A 22,794-nucleotide genomic window follows, 5' to 3' on the forward strand; every position below is an offset into this window, starting at 1 on the left:
AAGTGTTAGGTTGTTGTTATTGTTTTACGCAATATTTTCTGGCGTTTTCGTGTGTGAAAAGAATCTTGGGAAAGTGCTTTACATACTTATCGCTGCTCGAATTATCGAGGTCTTTAAAATAATGAAATGACTTTTCATGTTTTTGAAGTTTGGGTCGTAAAGGATATGGTCGAGGTGTTCTTACACTGTTGCGAAGAACGAGTCACTTGGATGATCATTATATTTAAAGTAAACGAGGTTTCAAATCCCAGTGTAGAATACTCTATACTACTTAAAAAAGATTCCGTGATGGATCGAAAGCTTGTGTATGCTAATAAGTTTTCTATCATGTGATTTGAAACCACGCTTATTTAATAGACGAGTTGGACACAAGGCGAGTTCTCCTCTGTGCCAAATTATTTTCCTTTCTGAACATTCCCTTCGAAAGAATCGCACTGTCAGAAACAAAAGTTTACGTGTTAAATTCTCACCTCTTCCAAGTACGACTATCTGAAAACCCAGATACGGCTCTCTCCTCTCGTAGGTGACTTTACCGGAACGAATGCGTACGTGTCCTGTTCCTTGTAGTTCAACCCGAATACTTCTCAAATTTAGCTCCTTGTCTGTGTTGAGAAGCAAGCTTCCCGAAATTGTTTCACCTGGCTGATAAACCAGTCTGTTTTCGGCAAGAGCGAAGGCAAAGAGATTGGCCATCTCTTCACACCGTTTTGGAAACAATAAATGTGTAAACTTCGTTAACAGAAGGACGATACTTCGGCGACGAAGTCAAATAAATGGCTGAATTGTCTAAAACTGTTGAGATATTCATGAGCGATAAGCAAAAAATTGCGTGACAGACGTCAGTTGGCGTGAAAGGGGCGGGAAATAAATGCTAGTGAACCTTGTCACCGCTTTTTCCTTTTTCAGAAATCTGCTTTTTCTTGTTTTCTTTTTATAAGAATAAGTTGTAGAATGTTTCTGGAACTTTAGAAAAAATAAATAGATAAAAAAAAACATATTTGACCCTTTTTTGTGACCGGTTGTCGGAAAAAACTAGAGCCCAGGTTCTACTGAAATTGTTGTCGCCTGTCACTTTTTATCGTCACAAGCGAAGCATTCATTCGGTTCCATTCATTCGATTCTATATATCTCTAAACAACCTTACAATGCATCAGGCCTTTACAAGAATAGAAGCTGGAGATCAAAATTATTATCTTCTCACGAATTCATTTGACGGGGGCAAAAATGGGTTCGATCTGACAGTCTGCAACGGTGAACAAGTCTGGCGCGAAACAGGTATGGTTATTACTGTGCCTTGTAGAAATTTCTTAGCAATGTTAGCGATGTCAGCAGCATTCTTTTGGGTTAGCAGCTACTTGAGTTCACTGAAAATAGCGTTTACCTTAATGTACTACAATGTACTCTCGAGGGGACTCCATATGAAATGGGCGGGGAAGCTCTTTGGAAATTTGAATGAAAACCCTAAACGTCAGTCCGAGCGTGACACAACCTCTTTTTTTTTACCCTAAAAGAGACAGTTGTAAACTTAAATTGCATGAATCGAGTAAATAAAACGAATTGAAAGTATATAATTTTTGTATATTTCTTCACGTGCAACCCTAAAGAGACAACGAGCATCCCCGCCCCTTTCATATGGGAGTTCCCCCCCCCCCCCGGTAGACTTAGTTGGTTGCAAGAGCAAGTAGGCTTGCAATATAACCTGCCAGTCTCACCAAGCAAATATTCAAGGTTGAAACCTTGTTCTGTATCATTATCATTATCATGGCATTATTTTATGACATTATTTGTCGTCATTATCATTATCTGCAAAAGCTGCATCTATGAATGCAATGACCCTCTGCACATTTAATCCTTCATTCTACTGTTTTTAATGTACAATTTTCACATATATGTCCATCATTTCATCTCTATCCTTTCACAGTTTTATTGAACCAGCTACAATAACATGACCAGCTCCCAGTTGTACACATGTAGTTTTAATGATAGCTCAACTGGTAGGGCCTTGCTCTCTCAGTGGGGAGTCTCAGAAAATTTTGATCCAATCTCAAGGCTGTGTATGTGTTTGTGATGTGTCTCTCATATTCTTGTTTTTGGATGTTCCTTAGAGACATTACCAGGGTCTTGGGTGTGTCTACATATTTATATTACCATTTGTCAATTAAACGCAACATGTATATTGTTCATAGGCCACCTTTGATCTCCTTCTTAACTTAAATGTATTTGATAATTATCTACATGGACAACTCTACTTAAAGTTGATGCAGGAACTGTGGAATCAATGGCTCAGACTGCAGACATGAGTATAGCTGAATTTGCTGCCCAGACAAGAAGAGCTTTAACCGGACAGTCAACAGGACAAGATAATTTTGTTTATCATGCTAAGATTCATGGAAATCATTTACAGGTTGGGAGATAATGGAATGTAAAACAGTGCATGTATTCTCATTTTATGCTTACAGTAAGGTAATAATTATTGGTGACCCTAATTCCTAGCACCAAATGATTCTTCCAACTGATCTCCATACATTTCCTTGAAGAACCAGTGGAGAGAATTTGTTTGTAGCATTTTCACTCAGCTGATCATTTTATTAATTCTCCTAACCTACTCTCTTGATTATCTATTGATATATCAGGAGAAAACTGATGTTGATCATTCTTGAGACTTAAAGGGTTAACACTTATTGACAGCTAGTCTTGTTTACCTCAACAGTTTTCTTGGAAGAAGCATATTGGAGATGGCATTAAGGTAAAGAATACCAAGAGAGCTTTTTTTTTCAGAACTAAGTTCACGATGAACATTGTAAATCTCATCTCATCAAAACCTCAAAACTTGTGCCTTTCATGCATGAGGGAATGCCAGTTTTTATAAGTTGGGTGTAATGTTTGACTTCAGAGACTTCCACGGAATTGATCAGTTGCCAAAAAATTTGTTTCATATGTAATTCACATTTTTGCAAGCTTTTGTAAGATATGAAATATTAATTTTCATTCTTCATGTTCAATTTTTAGTTTCAGCTGGGATCACTGAAATTGTCCAAAGTTGATGATAGTGCTGTTGTAGTGAAAAACATTTTTGACCTAGCAGTGGATCAAATGGCAAAACTAAAGGTAAAATGTTTTAAGGTGACATCATGGTGACCATTATTGTTTGATTAGGGCTAGAATGTCCTTGTTACTGAATGATGTCTTAAATGCTCTGTGTTGGGGGAGTTATGGTACAGTTTCAGGCAAAATGAAGTGTGATATAGCCAACTGCAGTTGTTGCATGCAAAAAAAACAAACAAACAAACAAAAAAAGAAAAAAAAGCTCTGTACAAATGAGCACATTAATTTTTTCTTCCACCTCATATCTATTTCTATGTAATTTGCTTCTCATTTAAGTACAAGGTAGAGCGACAATATGCAGCTAAAGTGTATAGTAGGTGTTTAATTATTGTTGCATGTAATTGTAGTCTGCCCATAATTTTTTTTCTTTTTGGGCAAATCAACAGCCTAGAGCAAATTGAGTGTCCAGAGCGAGCGCAAGATTGCAGTGAATACATCCCTCACTGTTTTTATTTTCCTATGCGGGCTCAAGATCTCAAAAGAGAAAATAGAGGGTCTGTGAACAGGCTAGTGTTATTGTTTTTCTCGTCATTTTCGAAAGGATACAGTACTATGTAAGTCAGGTACATGCACACCATATTTAAAGACATTCAAATTAATGTGTTCTTTGTGGTTGTTTGTTTTTAATTTCTCTTCTTAGCAAGAAATGTCATCATTGAAGTCAGATAATGAAAGGCTTTCTTCAGAGAGGGAAGATGCTTTGAGGGTTTGTTGATCACAGCCTTTTTATACATGTAGTGGTAATTCTAAATATTCTATTACTGATAAGAAATGAGAACTTTCAAATTTTGAAGTCCAACAATAAGGCTGGGGCATCCAACCAACTTTTGGAGGATTTTTGCATGTAATGTACAAATAGTATTATCTTTTGAGTTACTAAACTACATTTAGACAAAACTAATAATACATCAGCTGTAAACAGATCATTGTTTGCATAGACACTGAAAAGTTTATAAAGCTGTATTGCTGGTTATCATTGGTATTATTTTTATTGTTACATTTATCGTTCAATTTATATTTACATGTATATTCTAGATACAATAGCTTTTAATTTCACTGATTAATTAAGAGAACTGCATGAAAAAATTCATGCCCATCTAAACTTATATTATAAATTGAAGCAATATGCGCAAAATATTTTTTATTTTTACTACCACAACACATTTGGGTGTTATCCAAGGAAAACACATGAAAAGTTGTAAATCATGCCACTCTCTAATGTGCAAATTTTTTCAAGTTCTTTCAACATCCTCCAGGGATATCAAAAAGAATGTTTGGTATATTCATCAGTCAGAGGATAAGTATTGATGGTATTAACGTTTTTTCTATTAGTTTGTTCTTTTTTATTGTTCAGCTTCTGGAAAAGTCTGTTACAGCTAAAGAGGAAATGGAGTTAGATCTTTTTGGAAAGGTCAGGTTTTTCATACTTTATGAGTCACTGAAATTCATTGTGCCCACAAGTCAAGCAGACAACCTGAGAAAACAGCCAACATTTCATTATGTCTTCACTGGTTTAATACCCCCAAGGTTCCTTTGTGGCTCAACCAATTAGAAACACTACCCAGATCTCAGTTGGCCCGGTATTGATGTGTTATTAACTTATCAGAATTTCTTTGTTCATTTCTCAGACATCATTCAGTAGGGAAACCAGTTGTGGTATCGCGGAATGTCGGCTGTTTTCTTAGGGCTAAGACTCACCTAGCAATCCTCTGTAGATTAATGAGACAAAAGCTTCAGGGCCAAAGGGCTGTTCAAAGCTGGATTAAGATAATACAGGGTTAGTACAAAATTTGAAGTTCAGTCATGAAACTCTTTAATACAAATCAAATTCAGTTCAAATTCTTTTTGTCTACAATTTGTTCATCCGGTGCTCTACAAAGAATTAGACAAAATTGTGCCAGGAAATGCCTTTGAAAAAGACAAAAAGAAACCCGGATTAAAATTTAACCCAGTCTTTGAACAGCTGGGCCCAGAAGTGTAGTTGACCATGCATGCTTCTTACATTGTATTTCTATAAGTGTGTTGTCTGGAAAAAGTCAATCGGAAAGTTAGCTGATAACAAAATCCCTTGTGAAAAAATTGACTGCAAATCATTTTGTTATTTTCGGTTATGAAACTGACAATTATCTGGTGCATAGTGGAGTATATATTATTGTCTTTTTGTCCTCAGTTTGCTACTGTTCTTAATACCAAAAAAGCCAAGATCAGGCAATTGAAGGAGTTAGGTACGTGCTAAATATTGAAGTGTGTGTATGTGTGTGTGTGTGTGTGGGGGGGGGGGGGGGAGAGGAAGGGGGGAGGGGGGGGCTCCTTATACTGCAGCTTCAAGGCAAAGACATTTCGCTTCAGAAGAAACAAAAAGCAAACTACAGTGCTAAACATGAGGAAATATAATTTTAACACATTTCTGGAAAGAAGTGAAAAAGTAACTAATTAAAGAAACAATACTAGATGACATACAGTACGAAAATTTGCATTTAAATAAAGCATGCAAACTAAAAAAGGTAAAGTTTTTCACTGCTGACATTCTCACTTAGGGAATTGGTTCTTTTAACTAACAGCAGAATTTCTTTTATCTTGCAAATTGGGTATCTGACCATCCTCTTGCCAAAATTTCGAAATAGTGCCATTTCATGTTGTGACCTGTTGACATGATGTGATATGTAGCAGATGAGTGATTGTTTACTCGTACTAAGTTTAAGGTGCTCAGTTTTCCTGTCATGCAATGTAGATTTAGTTTTACCTGAGCCTGGTGGTCTCAACAACTAGCTTTAAAAACAACCCTGGGCGATGCATTTATATTTCCTTGTATACTTATCACCGCAGTTTGCTTTTTGTTTCTTCTATAATTATTTGCTAAGATGTCCAAAAACAATAGTATAGATCTACATTTCACTTCATTTTAATATTGACAAATGTGTGGGGGTGTTGAACCAAAGACTGAACAGTCTGTAGATGTATTATGATTATAATTGAATTTCGCATCCTTTTTTCCTTGAAACCCTTTTACCCCAGTTCTGATACATGGTTTCAATACGAAATAATCCTCCAAAAGCAATATTATTGCCTTTTGTTAACTCCTACATATAGTGACAGGCACAGTGCAAAAGTTGTACCAAAGAGTTTTCATTTGAATGGCAACACCGTAGGATTTCCTTCACAGATTAAAAAGTTAGAGAGTGAGACAAAAATGTTATTAATAATCTAGCCATAAAGAGTACTGTTCACTGATCACTGGTTTGTCTATCTCAAGTCAGTGTCCTACCTTGTAACATCATAGCATTCTTCCATTAGCCCTTCATATTGTTATATGTTTCTCAAGTGTATTCTGATTGGTTTATTCTAGTGAATGAAGCTAGAACTGCAGTAGCTGAACCTGAAAAAGGTATGTAATGAATGTATGCTGTGTTATGGCTAAAGATATCTGTTGTAATATCTGTTGTCTACCTTCCAGGCAATTGCCTCCTTATGGGTCTACGGATATCAACATAATATTAATCAGATATTAATTAGGTATTAATTATTTTAGGAAGAACCAGACATACAGTATGACCGACCAGGGACCAGTTTCTCAAAAGTCTCAGTAACTTTTCAGGTCCAAAGGCAAATTTTGAAATCAAAACCTGTTGAATGGTAGCACAGTTCCTGGCTCATAAACCAGTCAATTTTGCTTCATTACCCAATACTTTCATCGTGTCATTTTCAAAAGTATTGAAACTTTGATTTTGAATGCAAACATGGTAAACATGAAAGCATTTTCCGGGCCTGAAAAGTTATTGCGACTCTCGAGAAATGGGCCCCAGGTCACCTTTTTAGTCAGAAAAACCAGGAAATTTGTTGGGCTTACACCGCACCATGAATTTAATATTGACTATGCAAATCTTCAGCTTCAAAAATATGATAGTCTTTAGTGTATTTTATCGGTCCAGTCATCTCGTCAGATGGAGGGTAGACATGGGGCAAATTTACCCATTTACACCTGAACCTCCTGCAACCGCCCCTACAGATCCTTGTCTCGTGCACCACTTGAGACATCATCATTCTGTTTGCTTGGTCATAGACAACTTTGTTTCTTCTTGTGAAGAGGGAAGAGATCTTTCAAACCATGCCCAAATGAGCAAGATTCAGCCAAGCAGGCCAGAGAATAATGTCAGGCTGCTGTCACTAAGGGTGGGGAGCGGGGAATTTCCCCCTGATTATGAGCATTTAACCCCTGGCTAAAAGGATAATGAGACCAAAAGAACTCCCTAGGTGTTCATTTCATTACCTACTAATTGCAAATACCCGGCAACTTGAGTCCAGTACAAGAAACTTCGGAATCTGATTGTTAGCATCAGAATCAGAAGGAAGTGAAGTTCCCGGTTTTGGACAGTTTCAGTTCTTTTTTGCCAGGTAGTGACCAGATTAATGGCTTGATTAGTTTCTAAATGACTTAAGGGCTTGATGGTATTGTTCTAGTCGAGGTGGTGGATTTGGCACCTCAAAACCAAAGACATTCTCTTAGGCGGTGGTAGCTGAAGAGGCGAACGGGGTGTGGATTTTGTTTTTCCGACCAATATAGTTCAAGGTCCTGAATTTTGATTATCGTGAATGAGTGTCGACTTGTGTTGTCTCAATTGCAGGCACCAAGGAATGTGATGCGAAGCCAGGCAAAAGCAAAGTAAAACCGAAGGGAAAATCGGCTTCCAGCAGGTAAATACGGTAAAACTTGTGTCTAACAGTCACCCTTGGGAAATGGCCAGGAGGGCGCGCCTTTCCCTCTTCTTGCGAGTTCTGCGCTCCACGCTTGCCTTGCGCTTGCCCTCGCTTCTCTGGAAAAAGAGCCACGCTGTGAGTGGCTGCATCGGGAGCTAATAGAAGATAAATTTGACTCCGAGTGCTATCATAGTCGACAAATTAACAGCTGTTAATTTGAGAAGTGCAGGGATCTAAACAGAATTCGAAAGTGAACACAGCCCGGGGAGCTCTCAACAAATCTTTCACCTGTGGAACGCGTGAGGCCCTTCCCTGAGGTCCAAACCCTTACCCTTGAATATACCATTTATGCAGAAAAGGTACATCTTTCCTATACCTTTCTTTTGTTGACAATTATGGTACCTACCCCTTTCACATACCTTCACTTAGTTCAGACCACCAGATCCTTTTTGACCTCTGTAAATACCTCATGTGATGGAATGACCAATTAGCCTTTTCTTTAATTTCGTGCCTGACTTTTAGGCTAGTGTAACCTCTGTTATGCAAAGTCAGCAATTTAAACAGGATTTACTTTCTTTGACATAAGCTGCCCATAAGATGCTAAAAACGCTGAAAACTTAAAGGCCAACAACAACAACAACAAAAACTAGTTAAAATAAAGGTTTGACTGTGCTGAAGTATTGTTCAAGATCGAATTATTAGTCAATTTATGTATGTAAGTTCTAAACTATATACTTGTAGTACACACTTTTATCACTGCGTCTGGCGGATTATCTCATTGCCGTGTAAAAATGTTAGTTTATCTTTTTGCCCCGTATTAGCCAACAACAATATAACCGGCCATCAACAGTCCTTTTTGTTGATGCCGGCTAGATTGAAATAAGCCAAAAAAGCGCCCTTATGTAAATTGTATCGTTAACACTTTTAAAGGCAAGAAAGTGCAGATGACGACACAGGCTGCAGTGAAGCGATGGAACAGGATGACGTAAGTAGCTACAACAAGTAGTTAGCAAAATGGTATCTGTAGCGCATTTTAGTACCCCCCCTCAAACGGAATTAATTGGAAAAATGATGGAAATTAGAAATAATAAAATTCCACATTATGCAGAAAATTATAAAAAAGAATATCTTTTCATAAGAGGAATAAATAAGGATTTTAAGTATTTAATAAATAAACTGGATAAATTAAATCATGGATTATTTGAGAGTAAAACAGTTGTTAGAATTAAGAATATTATGAAAGATTTTCTTAAAGGACAGGAAAAAGGTAAATTAAAGAATATTAGTGGTATGATTATACCAAGTGATAGTACTAACAATTTAATCTTTATTAATAAAAATTTTGAATTATATAAACTACGTCATGATGCTTTTTGTGAAGATGATTTTGTTTATAGAAGAGATAGTGATGATGATGATAGTGATGATGAAAATGGAGAGTATTTAGTTGATGGTAAACCTTATCCTGGTTTTATAGAATTCTATGATATATTTAAAAAAATATATAATCAAATAAAATTTAGTGATGATGATGATAGTGATGATTATAGTGATTATGAAGATTATGAAATAATATTACCATTTAGTGATGATGATAGTGATGATTTCTAAACTTATAACATTTTTTGTTACAAGTTTTAAAATGATTTAAAATAATAAAATATTAAATTAATAAATGGATAATTATTTTCAAAAAATTTTTTCAATTCATTTTCCTGGGAAAAAAGTTTATATAGCAAATACTTGTTTATCAATATATGATAAAATGGAATATATTAAAAATGATAAAGATCATAAATTATATTTGTTACTCAAAGAATATCCAAATCCAGAAATTAGAGTCGAGTGTTATAAAGATGTAATTTTGTAATAAAAAGTCAGTAGCTTTGAAATATAGAAAAGATAATTATAAAATACTAAATGTTAATGTTTTACCTTATAATTATAAAGCCAACTAATACTGTGATTAATTCATTGTAATCCTATAACATTTTTTTTGTTATAAGATTAATGATTTAAATATGTGTAACTTTATAATAAGAAAATGACATCTATAGAAAAAATAAAAAGAATATTTGACAACTTTCTAGAAACTCGTGTTTATAACTATTACAAAGCAAAAAAGAAAAAGAAAGCTATTGCTTCTGATAGAAGAAAATATAAAAATTATTGTGATAGATTGGGTAAGATAAAAAAATTAAAAAAATTTCTTAATAGGCGAATATTACTTAAAATTGAAATAAAAAAAAGTTTTATTGATTTACATTTTTTAAAAATGTTAGAACACTACATATATCTTAAATTTTATCATGAAAATATTCAAAAGTTATTATATAATGAGAAACTATTACGTTATTTTGAAAAGGTTATTAACACTAAAGGTTTTGATCCAACAAAATGGGACCCAGATTATATTTTAGTAGGAGTAATAGAAGATATTATTTATTTTTTACCAGGTTGATTAAAATTAATATAATCAACTAATAAAAATGGAACCAAGATCGAGAGAAACTACTCCAACAAAAGAGGATTTGGATTTTATAGTTGATGATGGTTATAAACATGATGAGGATCCAGATTATATTCCAAAAGAAAAATATGTTGTTACTGGATCTGAGTTTAAGAGATTAACCAGAAATGCTAAAAAACTTGGTGCAGAATCACTTGATTATTCAACCCGAAAAAATAACAAATACATGGCAACACTTCCAGGTGGAAAGAAAGTTCACTTTGGTTCACCAAAATATCCAGACTACACTATTCACAAAGATAAAGAGCGAAGAGATAAATATCTTTCTAGAGCTACAAAGATAAAAAATAAACAGGGAGAATTAACTTATAATAATCCAGAATCATCAAACTATTGGAGTGTTCATCTTCTCTGGCCTAAAAAATAAAATTGATTTATGATTTAAAGATTAACTAAATATTAATAAAATGCAGTTGTCAAGTTACGAAAATATTACCCAAGAGAATATTATCTTTAATGAAGCCAAAGAGTACAAAGTCAAAGATAGCAAGATTAAATACAAACGTATTCCAATTGAAGTCAAATATCCAAATAACAAAAAAGGACCACTTGTAGTTGAATCTCCAGTTCTTTTTAGTTTTGGTGTTAATGAAAAGAAAAATCAAGAAACAGGTAAATTAGTTGGTTATAGTATTCCAGTATGTCTTTGGTCTAAAGATAGTGAACCTAGTAATAAAGAAAAAGCATTTTTTGATGTTATTAATAATGTAACAACTCTATCTCAGCAACATTTAGAGAATGAATATGGACCAGCTCTAGCATCATCTCTATCTTCACCATTTTATTTCAAACAAGAAGAATATACAGATAAAAAAGGAAAGAAGAAAACAAGAATAGATCCTTCATCCGCACCAGTTCTTTACGCAAAACTTATTTACTCAGAAAAATCTAAGAAAATTCTTTCACTATTTAAAACAAAAGGAAAGAAGGATTTAAATCCTTTCAAATATATTAATCAATATTGCAATGTTAAATTAGCATTGATAATTGAAGGAATTTTTATAAGTAAGACTGTTACATCTTTACAAATAAAAGTACATGAGTGCTATATCAAACCATTAAAACCTAGGGAATCTTTACTAACAATTGAAGAGGAAGATGAAGAGCAAAGCGATATTGAAGAGATAACTGATCAAGTAGTCGAAGACTTAGTTATCTCTGATGAAGAAAACGAGTAAATAACTATTTTTAATACAATATTTTGTATTAAAAATCAATCAAATCCTTAGAACTCACCCACGAGTTAAATTTATCAGGATATCCACTCCATTTTACTAATGCCATTTTCTTTTTATTATCCCTCCTGATTATTTTTTCTATTCTAAATGTCTGTTGTTTTGCTTTCTGTAATTCTTGTTCATAAAAAGAACCCTTAATCTCTTCTCCCATCAAATCAACAATGTTATACGTAATAGGTTTTGTTGGAAGAACTTTATCAATTACAAATATCTCCTCTGTCCAGTTTGGTGTGTAACCTTTATCAAATACTCGCCTCTTATATTTTGAAATTCTAACATGATCTCCAATAGAAAACTTTGGTTTACCAGGTTTCAAGTAAATTAAATCACCGTGCAAATTATTCCAAACTTTACGCTCATTTTTCTTTTTACTAGCTTCAACAGGAGTCATTTTAATGCTAGAGTGTCTCGCATTATTATAGTCATAAACCAGTTTATCTATCTTATCCCAGTAAACAGTGTTGTTATTCACAGTAAACATCTTCCACATTCTGTTTTTCATTGTTTTATTCCATCGCTCAACAACACTTGATTTCTCTTCATTTTCAGTGTGATACAGTTTAATTCCCTCTCTTTTCAAAAAATCTTTAAAATGTTTACTTATAAACTCAGAACCTTTATCTGTCCATAACATCTGCGGTTTACGTTTACTTTTAAATATATCATCAAATGCTTTACTAACAGTTTCAGTTTTTTTATCTTTTATCCCCCTAATCCAACCATACTTACTAAACACATCTATTATCATTAGCAGATACTTTATCCCTTTATTCCACTTACTAAACTTTTGCATTTCAACTAAATCAGCAGCCCAGATATCATCAATCCCGTTTGAGATTACTGTTCTCTTCTGAAAGTTTCTTGTGATTGGTTTGTGAAGTTCGTCGGCTAATTGTTGAGACCAATCACTACTCAACGCCGCTTTACGTTTTTTGATCCCATTCCAAGTTTTTGTTTTGTATTTATTATTGTTCTAGCCAAAGTATGCCCCCATTGCCTTTCTTTCCAAGGAATTGCATCTAACGATTTTACCATCTTTCTGTCAGCTTTATTTTTACACTTTCTGTCATCACCACAAACACTATAATCAACATCATGTTGCATGGCCACGGCATCAGTTGGTCCAGTTGGTTGATCGTAAATTTCTAATATTTCACCAGTTTCCGGATTGTATCTTACTTGGTTTTCGAGATCATTATAAGGACCTGTATATTTATGCTCTGGTAAGGTCCATCCACCTTTTGGTTTTGGTAATTTACCAATCTGCTTGTGAATATCTATTCCTCTTCCATCTAATTCTGGTCTATCAGTTTTATATTTATTTTTTGGTCTCACTTTGGTTGATAACTGGTCCATAGCTGTTCCAACAGAATCTTGAATAAATGGAGTGAGTTTACTAATCCCATAATTTACAGCTTTCTTCTGAAGATTTTTATTTCTCATTAACTCGCTTGCTCCATATCGTCCCATTTCAACTGCTTTCTTACCCATCCAAGGTAAACCGTAATGAACAAATCCATCAACTGCTGTACCAACAACAGTATCAAAGACGCCCGCCCCTTCAGACGGGCTGTTTAGTTTTTTGACTTTCGTTTTCTCTTTTTTCCACTTCCACTTTGAGAAGCTGTTCCAGTTTTCACATATCTAACTTTTTTGTTTCCACAAACTGCACATCTACAAAAGAATTGAGTACGCCCTCTTTTATCTTTTTGGTAACCACTTGGCTCTGTGCAAGGAGTTACTCTTTTATCTACAATGCAATATGATTCTTTCATTTAATATAATGTTTAGATAAAATATGTCTACTAGATCTAATTTTGTAAAAAGTGAACTTCAAAAGATATACAATAACCTAAATATGAGTTATGAATATGCTAATTTTCCTAGACTGGAAAATGACACTAGATTTATAAAAATATTTGAGTTGCTTATGGAAATAAGTGAAAAATCAATTACGTTGAATAATATAATAAAAGGTAATTATCTATTTATATAATAAATGGAAGCCAAATTCTTTTCTGAAATAGAAAAAAAGATGGATGTTAAAACACTCAAAGATTTTGAGAAAGATGTACGAACACAAATAAATAATGAGTTTGAGGCTCTTAGAAAGAAAAATGATGATCTTTCTAGAATACTAATGGCTGGTGAATGTGAGATGTGGAAAAAAATCAGAGATGAGGACTATTCTTGGTTGAAAATAAATAGTGATAAAAAGAAGAAACTTTATCGACTTATTAATATTTATTGTAGTTTTGATGAAATAGTTGATAGTGTTAAAGATTTAAATAAAAAAGTTGAGAAAGTTAAGCAACTAAAGGATACGCCAGCGGATAGTGAATAAAAAAAATAATATTTAATAAATATTATTTTTTATCCTCCAAAATACTCTTGTATGAAATCACTATTGTCATTATCAAAATGAGGGTTATGTATTACATTTAGAATACTATTACCCTTTTGTCTCTCAAACAGATAATATAAACACCAATAACCACAGAGAACAGTATTACGATTTTGTATTTCATCCATTGAGTAAACTATACGTTTTCCAGAAGTATGAAAATACTTTAATGCTTCATTTGGCATTATTAGTCCAAATGGATCAAAGTACTCAACTACATTGTCTATATTTCTATAACAAACCCAGTGTGTTCCAGGACCTGTTATATCATCTAGATTAATTATTCCACATTCTTTTTTGATTTTGTTTGGTAGTCCATCGCGACTATATATTCCTCTGAAATGTTTAATACCAAGTCTTTTTATCCATTCCATGAGGTCAAAGTTGGATAGAGGTTTAATTACAAAATTGCCCCTATTAATGGGATTGAGTTGAATGGGCTGTTTTTTCCTAGAAGAAGACCTTTTCCTTTGGACTTGGACTTTTTTTTTTTAACTCTCATTCCAATTGGGTTTTTCCATGTACCGATAAAGGGTGGTGGAAAGTGATAAGGATAACCTTCACCATGTGTGGGTGGAGGAGGAGGATGTGGAACGTAAACATTTGCTGTATTAGATGAACCACGTCTATCAACCTGAAGTCCACCACATCTTAGATACTAAACTAATTGCCATTGGGATTCCAATAGATGCAAGAGTTCCAAGAAATCCTCCTTCTATCTGTTTACGAGTTGGTTTTATAACCAATCGTCCTCCTGTTTGATAAGCTTTGTTAATTTGATTTATTTGTGATTTGGTAAATTCTCTTACAAGAGGTGGTAACATTGGGAAAAACTGTGGGGGGATTGTTATTCCTTTTCCAAATATTTTATTTAGACCAATTTCTCCAAGTGCAGTAGCAGCACCAGTTGCCAATGCAGGAACAACTTTTGAAACTCCTTTTATTGCGTAAGGTAGTACTTTTGCTCCAAGAGATGCTAGTGAGGAAAATAAGTTTCCACCATGTTTTACAGAACGTCTAATCTGTGTTTTACTTATCTTTATATCTGATCCTGTTCCATTTGCAATAGATTTCTTTATTTTAGAAATTTGTCTTTGAGTAAGCATTAACTCATCAGAACCTCGAAGATGAGAATGTTTTAACCGAAGAGTTAGTGGTGATTTATTTAATATTGCAGAAGCCAATTTTGACTTTTGTCCATCTGTAAGTTTTACTCCGTATTCTATATAAGTAGTCATTTTATTTTAATATTTAGATTATATTAAATCTAAGCACGAAGCAATAGTTTTCCGTCCTGTTGTGATATTTCTGCTATTCTTTCATGTAAGACTAATGCGTAAATATTATAATCAGCGTTTGGATTAGCGGATAGTTCGTAATGAAATGCTAATTTTGTAACGCCATCTTTTATATCCATTTTTTGTTTTGTTAGGTCAAAATAAACAAAAGGAAATAAAGTTTTGAAATTACTTATATTAAGTAATGTTCCACCTTGATAATCATTATTTGCATAGACGTATGACATTACATTTCTAAAAACTCTTGACTGTAGAAGGTTTAAAGTGAATATCTGGGTATTCGTTTCCATTTGCAACTTCCAAGTAACATCTTGATATATTAGCATTATTTGGTAGATTAAAAGTATCGTATAAAAATGGATTCGCCGTTTGTTCATCAATTCTTGCCGTATCAATTCCAAAAACAAATACATGCCTTGGTTTTGAAATAGCATTTGTAATTCTAAAATGTCCTGTCTGTTGCTGTGTATTATTTGATCTTTCAACTACTTCATTCAAATATGTCCATTTGTAAGGTTTAAGATAATTTTCCATGTACAACTTTTGTCCTTCTGAATTAAACGTAAGTTTTGGAATAAAAAGTTGTAGTCTTGTTATAATAACTCTACAATCATCAGCACCTTGAAAAATTAAATTTGCATCTTTTTCAATTTCGATATTTAGCTCAATTTTTGTATTTGGAAGTAATTTATCTTCCAATGCTTCAAAGAAAGAATATCTATTAAGAGGAATTTCACAGTTTACTGTGGCTGATACACCTAATAGTAATTTTCTTTTATGAAAACCTTTATTATATGTTGCTTGAGCAGGTCTTTCCTCTGCAGCTGTTGATGTATCAAGAAAATAAAATTCGTTTGTAGCAACACTCTCAGCATATGAAGGATTATACTCAAGAAGATTTTTAATATTTACAACATGATTTGCATAATTACAACTATAAACTTCTCGACCATTTGCTAGGATACTTAATTTTTCTATAAATGAGTTACTACCATTTACAATTCCGTTATGGTCAGCAACTGCAATATTTCCTCCATCTGCCAGCTTATTTACATTAAAATCCATTGATAATCGTGCGTTATACCAATCAAAAGGAGTAGTTTCTCCTGTATTATCAGCAACAAATCTAAGACCTGTTTTAGTTTGGTGAGCGTTATTTGCTGGAGCCGCATCTAAAGTCTGTTCCAGGTCAAAAACAACATCCTCATATCTATCTAAATATTTTGGATTTCTAAAAGACTTCATTTTATTTTAATAATTATATAATTTTCTCTTACGTGTTGAACCTCCACTAAGAAGGTTATTCAATGTTTGATCTATCTCTTGTTGACTTATTGTTTCAACATTTTTATTAAAAGTAACTTTTTTGTTGGAGGGTGCAGCCTTTTCTTTTGATAACATTTGCACTATCTTATCACCAGCCTTTTTACCAACATGTTCACCAGTTTTTGTTGCAGCCATTGTTACCGCTTTTTTAGCACCTCTTTTAGCAGCTTTTTTCATTGTTTTTCCAAATATTTTTTTACCAACCGATTTAAACACATCCATCATTCCTTCTCCATAAATATGCTGTCTTGTATATCTACCCAATTCAGGGTCAAGTTTCATTTTAAACTCTGATTGTCTCATCATTTTATTTTAATAGTTATATTACATCGAGTGAAGTATTAAAGTCATATTCCAATCAATACCGTTTAAATTTACTGGTCTTTCAAGTGAGTCTGTCACATATATTCTCATTTCATCAATGTGAAATGAAGAGACAGGACAATACAAAGGTCTTTTAGGCTCAAACGTAAATGGATAAGACCTTGTGAGATCACTAGTTGGTACTACAGCAATAATATTTGTATTTATTCCATTTACAATGCTATCAGTTATTACGCTTGTGTTGATATTCAATACATCAATCGAATTTGTGATATTTGGTAGTTTTGTTCCATATTCTGTTTTTGTAATAAGTTTCTTTTCAAATCCAATTAGGTCTCCAAATTTAGTTCCTCTCAGATCAAGTTGATAATTACCATCAAGTGATATGAGAACTCGATATGTTGAGAGAATAAAAGTTAGATTTATTGAATACTCCTTTTTTCCACTTGAATCTGTGGAGTGATGATTTTTTTGATCCATGTATTGATGAATGTAATCATTAATATCTGAGTAGGAATACATTCCATCTACAAAAGTAATTGTTTGCCAGGTGGACCCATCGTGGGTGTATTTTATTTTATTGTTTTCATAATCACTTCTAATATTGTACCAAGAGTAAGTCATGGACAACCGATCAAGAGCAAGTTGGTGTTTCTTATCAGGATCAAGTTTCAGAGATGGATTAAACTTTATTGTAAAATCACCAGGTTTGCTTGTTCCTCTTTTTTCCCTATTAAATGAGGAAATGTGAATAGCTCGTTCTTCCATTTAGTTAATAGTTATATAACTTTTTAGTAAATCATTTAGTTGTTTTTTTGAGATTACTTTCATTTGATTGAGAAGATGTGCTATTTGAGAAAACTCAGGTATTACACCATTATTCCCAGCAAGAATTGAACCACCGAGTAATTCAAGTCTGTCTAGAAGTTGATGTGGGTTGTTAAAGTAAATCATTCCTTGCCCCATTTTATACTCAAGCGAACCTAAATAAAGTTCAAGAATGTTTTTGTATTTATGTAGTAAATCTTTTTGCATTTGAATAAATTCTATTTCCATTTTTTCATCTTCTGTTTTTTGTTTTTTTCTCTTCAAACCAGCTATTTGTCCTGTAGTAACTTTTACATCATTTTTTACTTCATCACGTATTTCTCTAAGTCTTTCAGGGTTAGTATCAAAAAATTCATTTGGTCTTGGGTAGCCCATATCCTTTAGTACTCCTAAATCCACATTGTCAAGATTTTTTTCAATGTTATAACGTGTAGGTGATCTTGGTTTAGATGTTGTTGGTTCTGGCAAACCTCTATCCAAACCTTCTTCGTTGTCGTATGGTAATTCTCTCATATCAGCTAATCGGTTAAACTGTTCAAAACCTTGAGTAAGAGCAAGTTGATTTTTTTTAAGTTGTGCTATAGTTGCGTTTTGCTGCTCATCAATACTTTTTTTAATGCTATCTTGAGATTTAATAAGTGGTTTAAATGACTCTTTAAATCCTTCCCGAACATCTTGTTTTTGCCATTTTGTTATTTTTATAACATCTCTCACCTGTCGAGTCAAAGCATCAGCTTCAATTTTATTTCTTGCAAGTTTTTTGTATTCTTCAACATCCATTTTTATTTAATATGTATATTAGATAAAATGGAAATACCAAACTATGATAGTGGTGACAATCCAGATAAAAAATATAAACAATTATTTCCTTACATGCCATCAAACACATTCCGTATGTTAATCTGTGGAAACAGTGGAAGTGGTAAAACTAATCTGTTGTACCATATGTTAATTAAACCACTACTGTATTATGATGAGATTTATCTTTACGCACGTAATTTAGAACAGGATAAGTATCAAAAGCTAATTCAAAAAATGAGGGAGTTAAGTCATAAACTGGGATATGAAATACTTCATGTAAGTAATGATGAAATAACCCCAGTGACAGAAATGGATTACGAAGACAATCAAAAACTTGTAATATTCGATGACTATGTTTGTGATAAAAACCAGAGACAACTGATTGATTATTTCATTCAAGGACGACATAACAATTGTTCGGTGGTGTACCTCAGTCAATCGTTTTATAAAACACCAAAGGACATTCGGCTGAATTGTTCTCATTACTGTTTATATGAATTTCCATCATCGAGGGAGTCTAATAGAATATCATCTGAGTTAGGAGTTAGTAAAGAAGATTACCACTCAGCAACTAAAAAACCGTATTCATTTCTATACGTTGATAAACCAAGAAAACGTATTGCAAAAACCTTTACTGGTAATCTAACCAATAATTAAAATGGGAATATTTAACGAACAATCTTTAGATCATCCCTTTGCTAAGGGAATACAAGGTGCACCAGGAGTTGGATTTAATCTCACTTCAAGTGGGGATTATGATATGATAAATAAAAAACTAAGAAATGTTGGCGCACCTAGTGTTAATTCTGATGCTGCAACAAAAAAGTATGTTGATGACAATTCCACTGGAACTCCCTCAACATCAAGACTAACAGTTGATTCAGACATTGATATGAAGGATAATTACAGAATTACAAATCTTATCACACCACAAGATTCTAAAGATCCAGCAACAAAATATTACGTAGACAACACATTTCTTGACAGAGATGGATCTTACCCAATGAAAGGAAATCTTAATATGGCCAACAATCGAATATTAAATCTTCCTGCTCCAAATGGTGGTAATCAACCAACACCATTAGCTTTCACAGATTTGAAGTATCTCCACGTTGCTGGAACAAATAAAATGACTAATAATCTAAACATGGATAATAAAAAAATAATTAACCTTAGACCACCAACAGACTCCACAGACGGTGCAACCAAAAAATATGTGGATGACTCGATACCTGATACTAGTTCTTTTATAAAAAAGGATGGAAGTGTTGCAATGACTAGTAACCTAAATCTTGGAAACAAAAAAATAGTTGATCTCGCAACTCCAGTGTCAAACACAGATGCTGCAACAAAGAAATATGTGGATGATAATAGTGGAAGTCCAGATTTGAGTGATTACTTGGAAAAAGATGGTACTGTTGCAATGACTGGTAACCTTAATGTTGGTAATAATAAAATAGTTAACCTCAGTGACCCCACCACAGATAAACAAGCTGCTAATCGCGGATGGGTTCGTAAACAAATAGAAAGATTTGATCATCATTCTGGAGATGGAATAAGTGGTGTGTTTACTATAACAAATCCAGCTGCGGCAACGACTTTGTATCTACAATATATCTCAGGTTCATCATTTGATGATTTTGTTTTTACAACATCAGCACCTGGTCAACCTCTTGTAGGGTGGACACCAACTGCTAACACATACATTAACAAAATAGAATTTCAATTTGGTTCGCGAAATATAAACGTTGACTTTTTGTGGTTTACTCCTAGAGATAACTCTCATTCCAATTCTAACTTTTGGGTAAGTGGAAATCGCACTGGCACTTGGTCATTAAATATTCACAAGTCTTGGAATTATAATATGTCAGGAGTAAAACTAAGAACTCATAACAATTCAAATCACACTGCTATCACTTGTCGGTTATTCACTGATCTACCAAAAGCAATAACTAAACCACTTAAGAGAATAGAAATCAACACACCTAAAATTGTAATAAGTGGGGTTGTAAAAGCTGATGTCAACCTTGGTGGTAATAAAATAGAGAATCTGGGTCTACCAACCCAAGACAATGAAGCAGTAAACAAAGGTTATGTCGACAATCTAGTTCATCTTACTGCAGTTCAACCAAGTCATTATAAAGATGAGTTTGCTTATCTCATGTCAAGTGGGGCTCAATGGACTGATGAAACGGATGGAGGGTTTAGTTTTGTTATAACAAAAATAGGAGATTTAGCACCAAACAAAGGAAACTTTCACGACTATAATCACAAAGTAATTTACGCGACTATAGCAAAGAATGGATTTTTACAAAAATATAAGTATAAGATGGGAATTAATTTTTACAGACTAACTGCAAATACTGATTACACGTTGTGTTTGGAAATACTCAACACTGATTATAATCTTTGGAATAATACACAAATAAGTGTTGACAAAGGAACTTCAAAAGGATTATCAATTGGAAATGTAAGTGTAAAAAAACTTTCCCATAGGTATACTGATTCAACAGGGAAAACACAAACTATGTACTACCATAGAATAATAGTTAATTTCCGGAAGTTGTCATCTGGGAATAAGTTCTTTCTTCACATTTTGGTTGATATTCTTCAGGGTGGATATAACCTGTCTGCGTATCCGACATTGTTTAAAGGAGTTTACATCATTGCTTATGGAATTGAGGGTACATTTAGCAATATCGACCCAGATAAAGTTTACGACTATCACACCGCATTTGATATCAAACCAACAGAAGTAGTGTATAATGTTGATATTAATGCAAATCAAAAAGAAATTAAAAATATCAAACTTGACCGACAAAATGATAATAGTGCTGCAACAGTTGCATTAGTAAAAGAACTAGCTCCTCACACTAAAAATGCTTTGTATAGATTATACTTTAGTGATTTCTATGACTTTGCTGATGCGGATACTTACGGAATAAATATAGGCTCATTTGGAGTTATTATTAATTCTTTGAAACCTAATATAACACTACCAACAAATAAAGACCTAAGTGAAATAACGGAAAAAGGATTACATATTAATGGTTATGATATTACTTTTTCTCCTTCACATTCTTCAAAATCTACTTTATGTATTGTTTTTACTCATTGGAGAAATAGGAGTTCTACCCTAACTAAATATTTATCAACAAACAATAATATTTTAGTAAAATTGGATTATAATAAAACAAACAATAAAGTATTTTTAACTGTCAACAAAACAACTCAAAATTTTACTACGCTAAGTAGTTTTAATGGAAAAATAATTGTTTTATGGCTAGCAGAAAATCTTAGTGCAAATGTCACAAAAGCTTCAATAAGTAACTACAGCGCAACATTAACTATACCAGCTGTTCAATACAATGCTAATCAACGTTGGAAGTTTACAACTGAAGATGGAGTGATATTAAGATTAATGTACTCTACAAACTTTTACGACATCGGCTCTGAGCAATTTCACAAAGTAATGCTTCAAGAAAAAGTTAAGTGGAAGTTATGTAATGTAAAGAATAAATGAAAAGAAATAGTAGTAAAAGAAAGAGTATTTTTGAATTTAATCATATTGATAAATCTTTATCAGAGGAACAATATAATACTATTACTAATCTCTATAAACATTACCATAAGAAACATTGGTGTTATAAAAAATGTTATAAATCTTATAAATTTCTAGATAATTTTTTTTCTATTACTAGTTTATCTCTTATTGCCGTTGGCACTATTACAGGAGGATTAACACTCAATCCTGTTATTCTTGGTGTAATAAACGGAGCAGGAGTAATTGTGGCTGGAATTACAAAAAAGAAGGATTTTAAAAAGAAGATAGAAACATCAAAGCTGGCTTATACTACTTATGAGAAAGTGCTCATTGAATTACGATCAGCACTCAGAGGAGATGAGTGGGATAAGGAAGAGTTTGTAGATCGTATTAAGATTCTGGATGAAATGATAATTGATCAATCTCCATCTAGTGTTGATAACTTTGTTGAGAAGTATAAAAAGAAATTTAATATAGATTAAATATTAAAATTAATATTTAATCTTAATTACATTGTTTATATATTTTTTTATTCTTTTCTAAATTTATTTCATAATTATAATAACTTTCTTAAAAGTGTTTCTAATTTTAAAAAATTATTTACTTTATTACAATAATTTAATCTTGTTTTATCATATAAATCATCATGTGATTCACTAATTCTATTTAGAATTTTAATAACAGTATTTACTTCATTTAAA

At 33.1% G+C, this 22,794-nt stretch overlaps 2 protein-coding genes across 2 annotated transcripts in view; one reads left to right on the forward strand and one right to left on the reverse strand.

Moving 5' to 3' along the window:
* LOC140928975 (arrestin domain-containing protein 4-like) overlaps positions 1-801 on the reverse strand; it is a 14,330-nt gene extending 13,529 nt beyond the window's left edge. Inside the window, exon 1 of the mRNA XM_073378787.1 lies at positions 471-801. Coding sequence (XP_073234888.1) covers positions 471-693 — 223 coding nt within the window. The 5' untranslated portion in view covers positions 694-801. The remainder of the gene's footprint in view (positions 1-470) is intronic.
* A 294-nt stretch (positions 802-1,095) lies between these two features.
* The window catches only part of LOC140928977 (DNA repair protein XRCC4-like), a 35,330-nt gene continuing 13,631 nt past the window's right edge, over positions 1,096-22,794 (forward strand). Inside the window, exons 1-10 of the mRNA XM_073378788.1 lie at positions 1,096-1,275; positions 2,256-2,404; positions 2,711-2,746; positions 3,010-3,108; positions 3,746-3,811; positions 4,460-4,516; positions 5,276-5,330; positions 6,452-6,490; positions 7,728-7,797; positions 8,731-8,785. Of these exons, the coding sequence (XP_073234889.1) occupies positions 1,146-1,275; positions 2,256-2,404; positions 2,711-2,746; positions 3,010-3,108; positions 3,746-3,811; positions 4,460-4,516; positions 5,276-5,330; positions 6,452-6,490; positions 7,728-7,797; positions 8,731-8,785 (756 nt within the window). The 5' untranslated portion in view covers positions 1,096-1,145. The remainder of the gene's footprint in view (positions 1,276-2,255; positions 2,405-2,710; positions 2,747-3,009; positions 3,109-3,745; positions 3,812-4,459; positions 4,517-5,275; positions 5,331-6,451; positions 6,491-7,727; positions 7,798-8,730; positions 8,786-22,794) is intronic.

Source organism: Porites lutea, chromosome 2 (assembly GCF_958299795.1).
Source record: "Porites lutea chromosome 2, jaPorLute2.1, whole genome shotgun sequence".
NCBI classification, from domain to species: Eukaryota; Metazoa; Cnidaria; class Anthozoa; order Scleractinia; family Poritidae; genus Porites; species Porites lutea.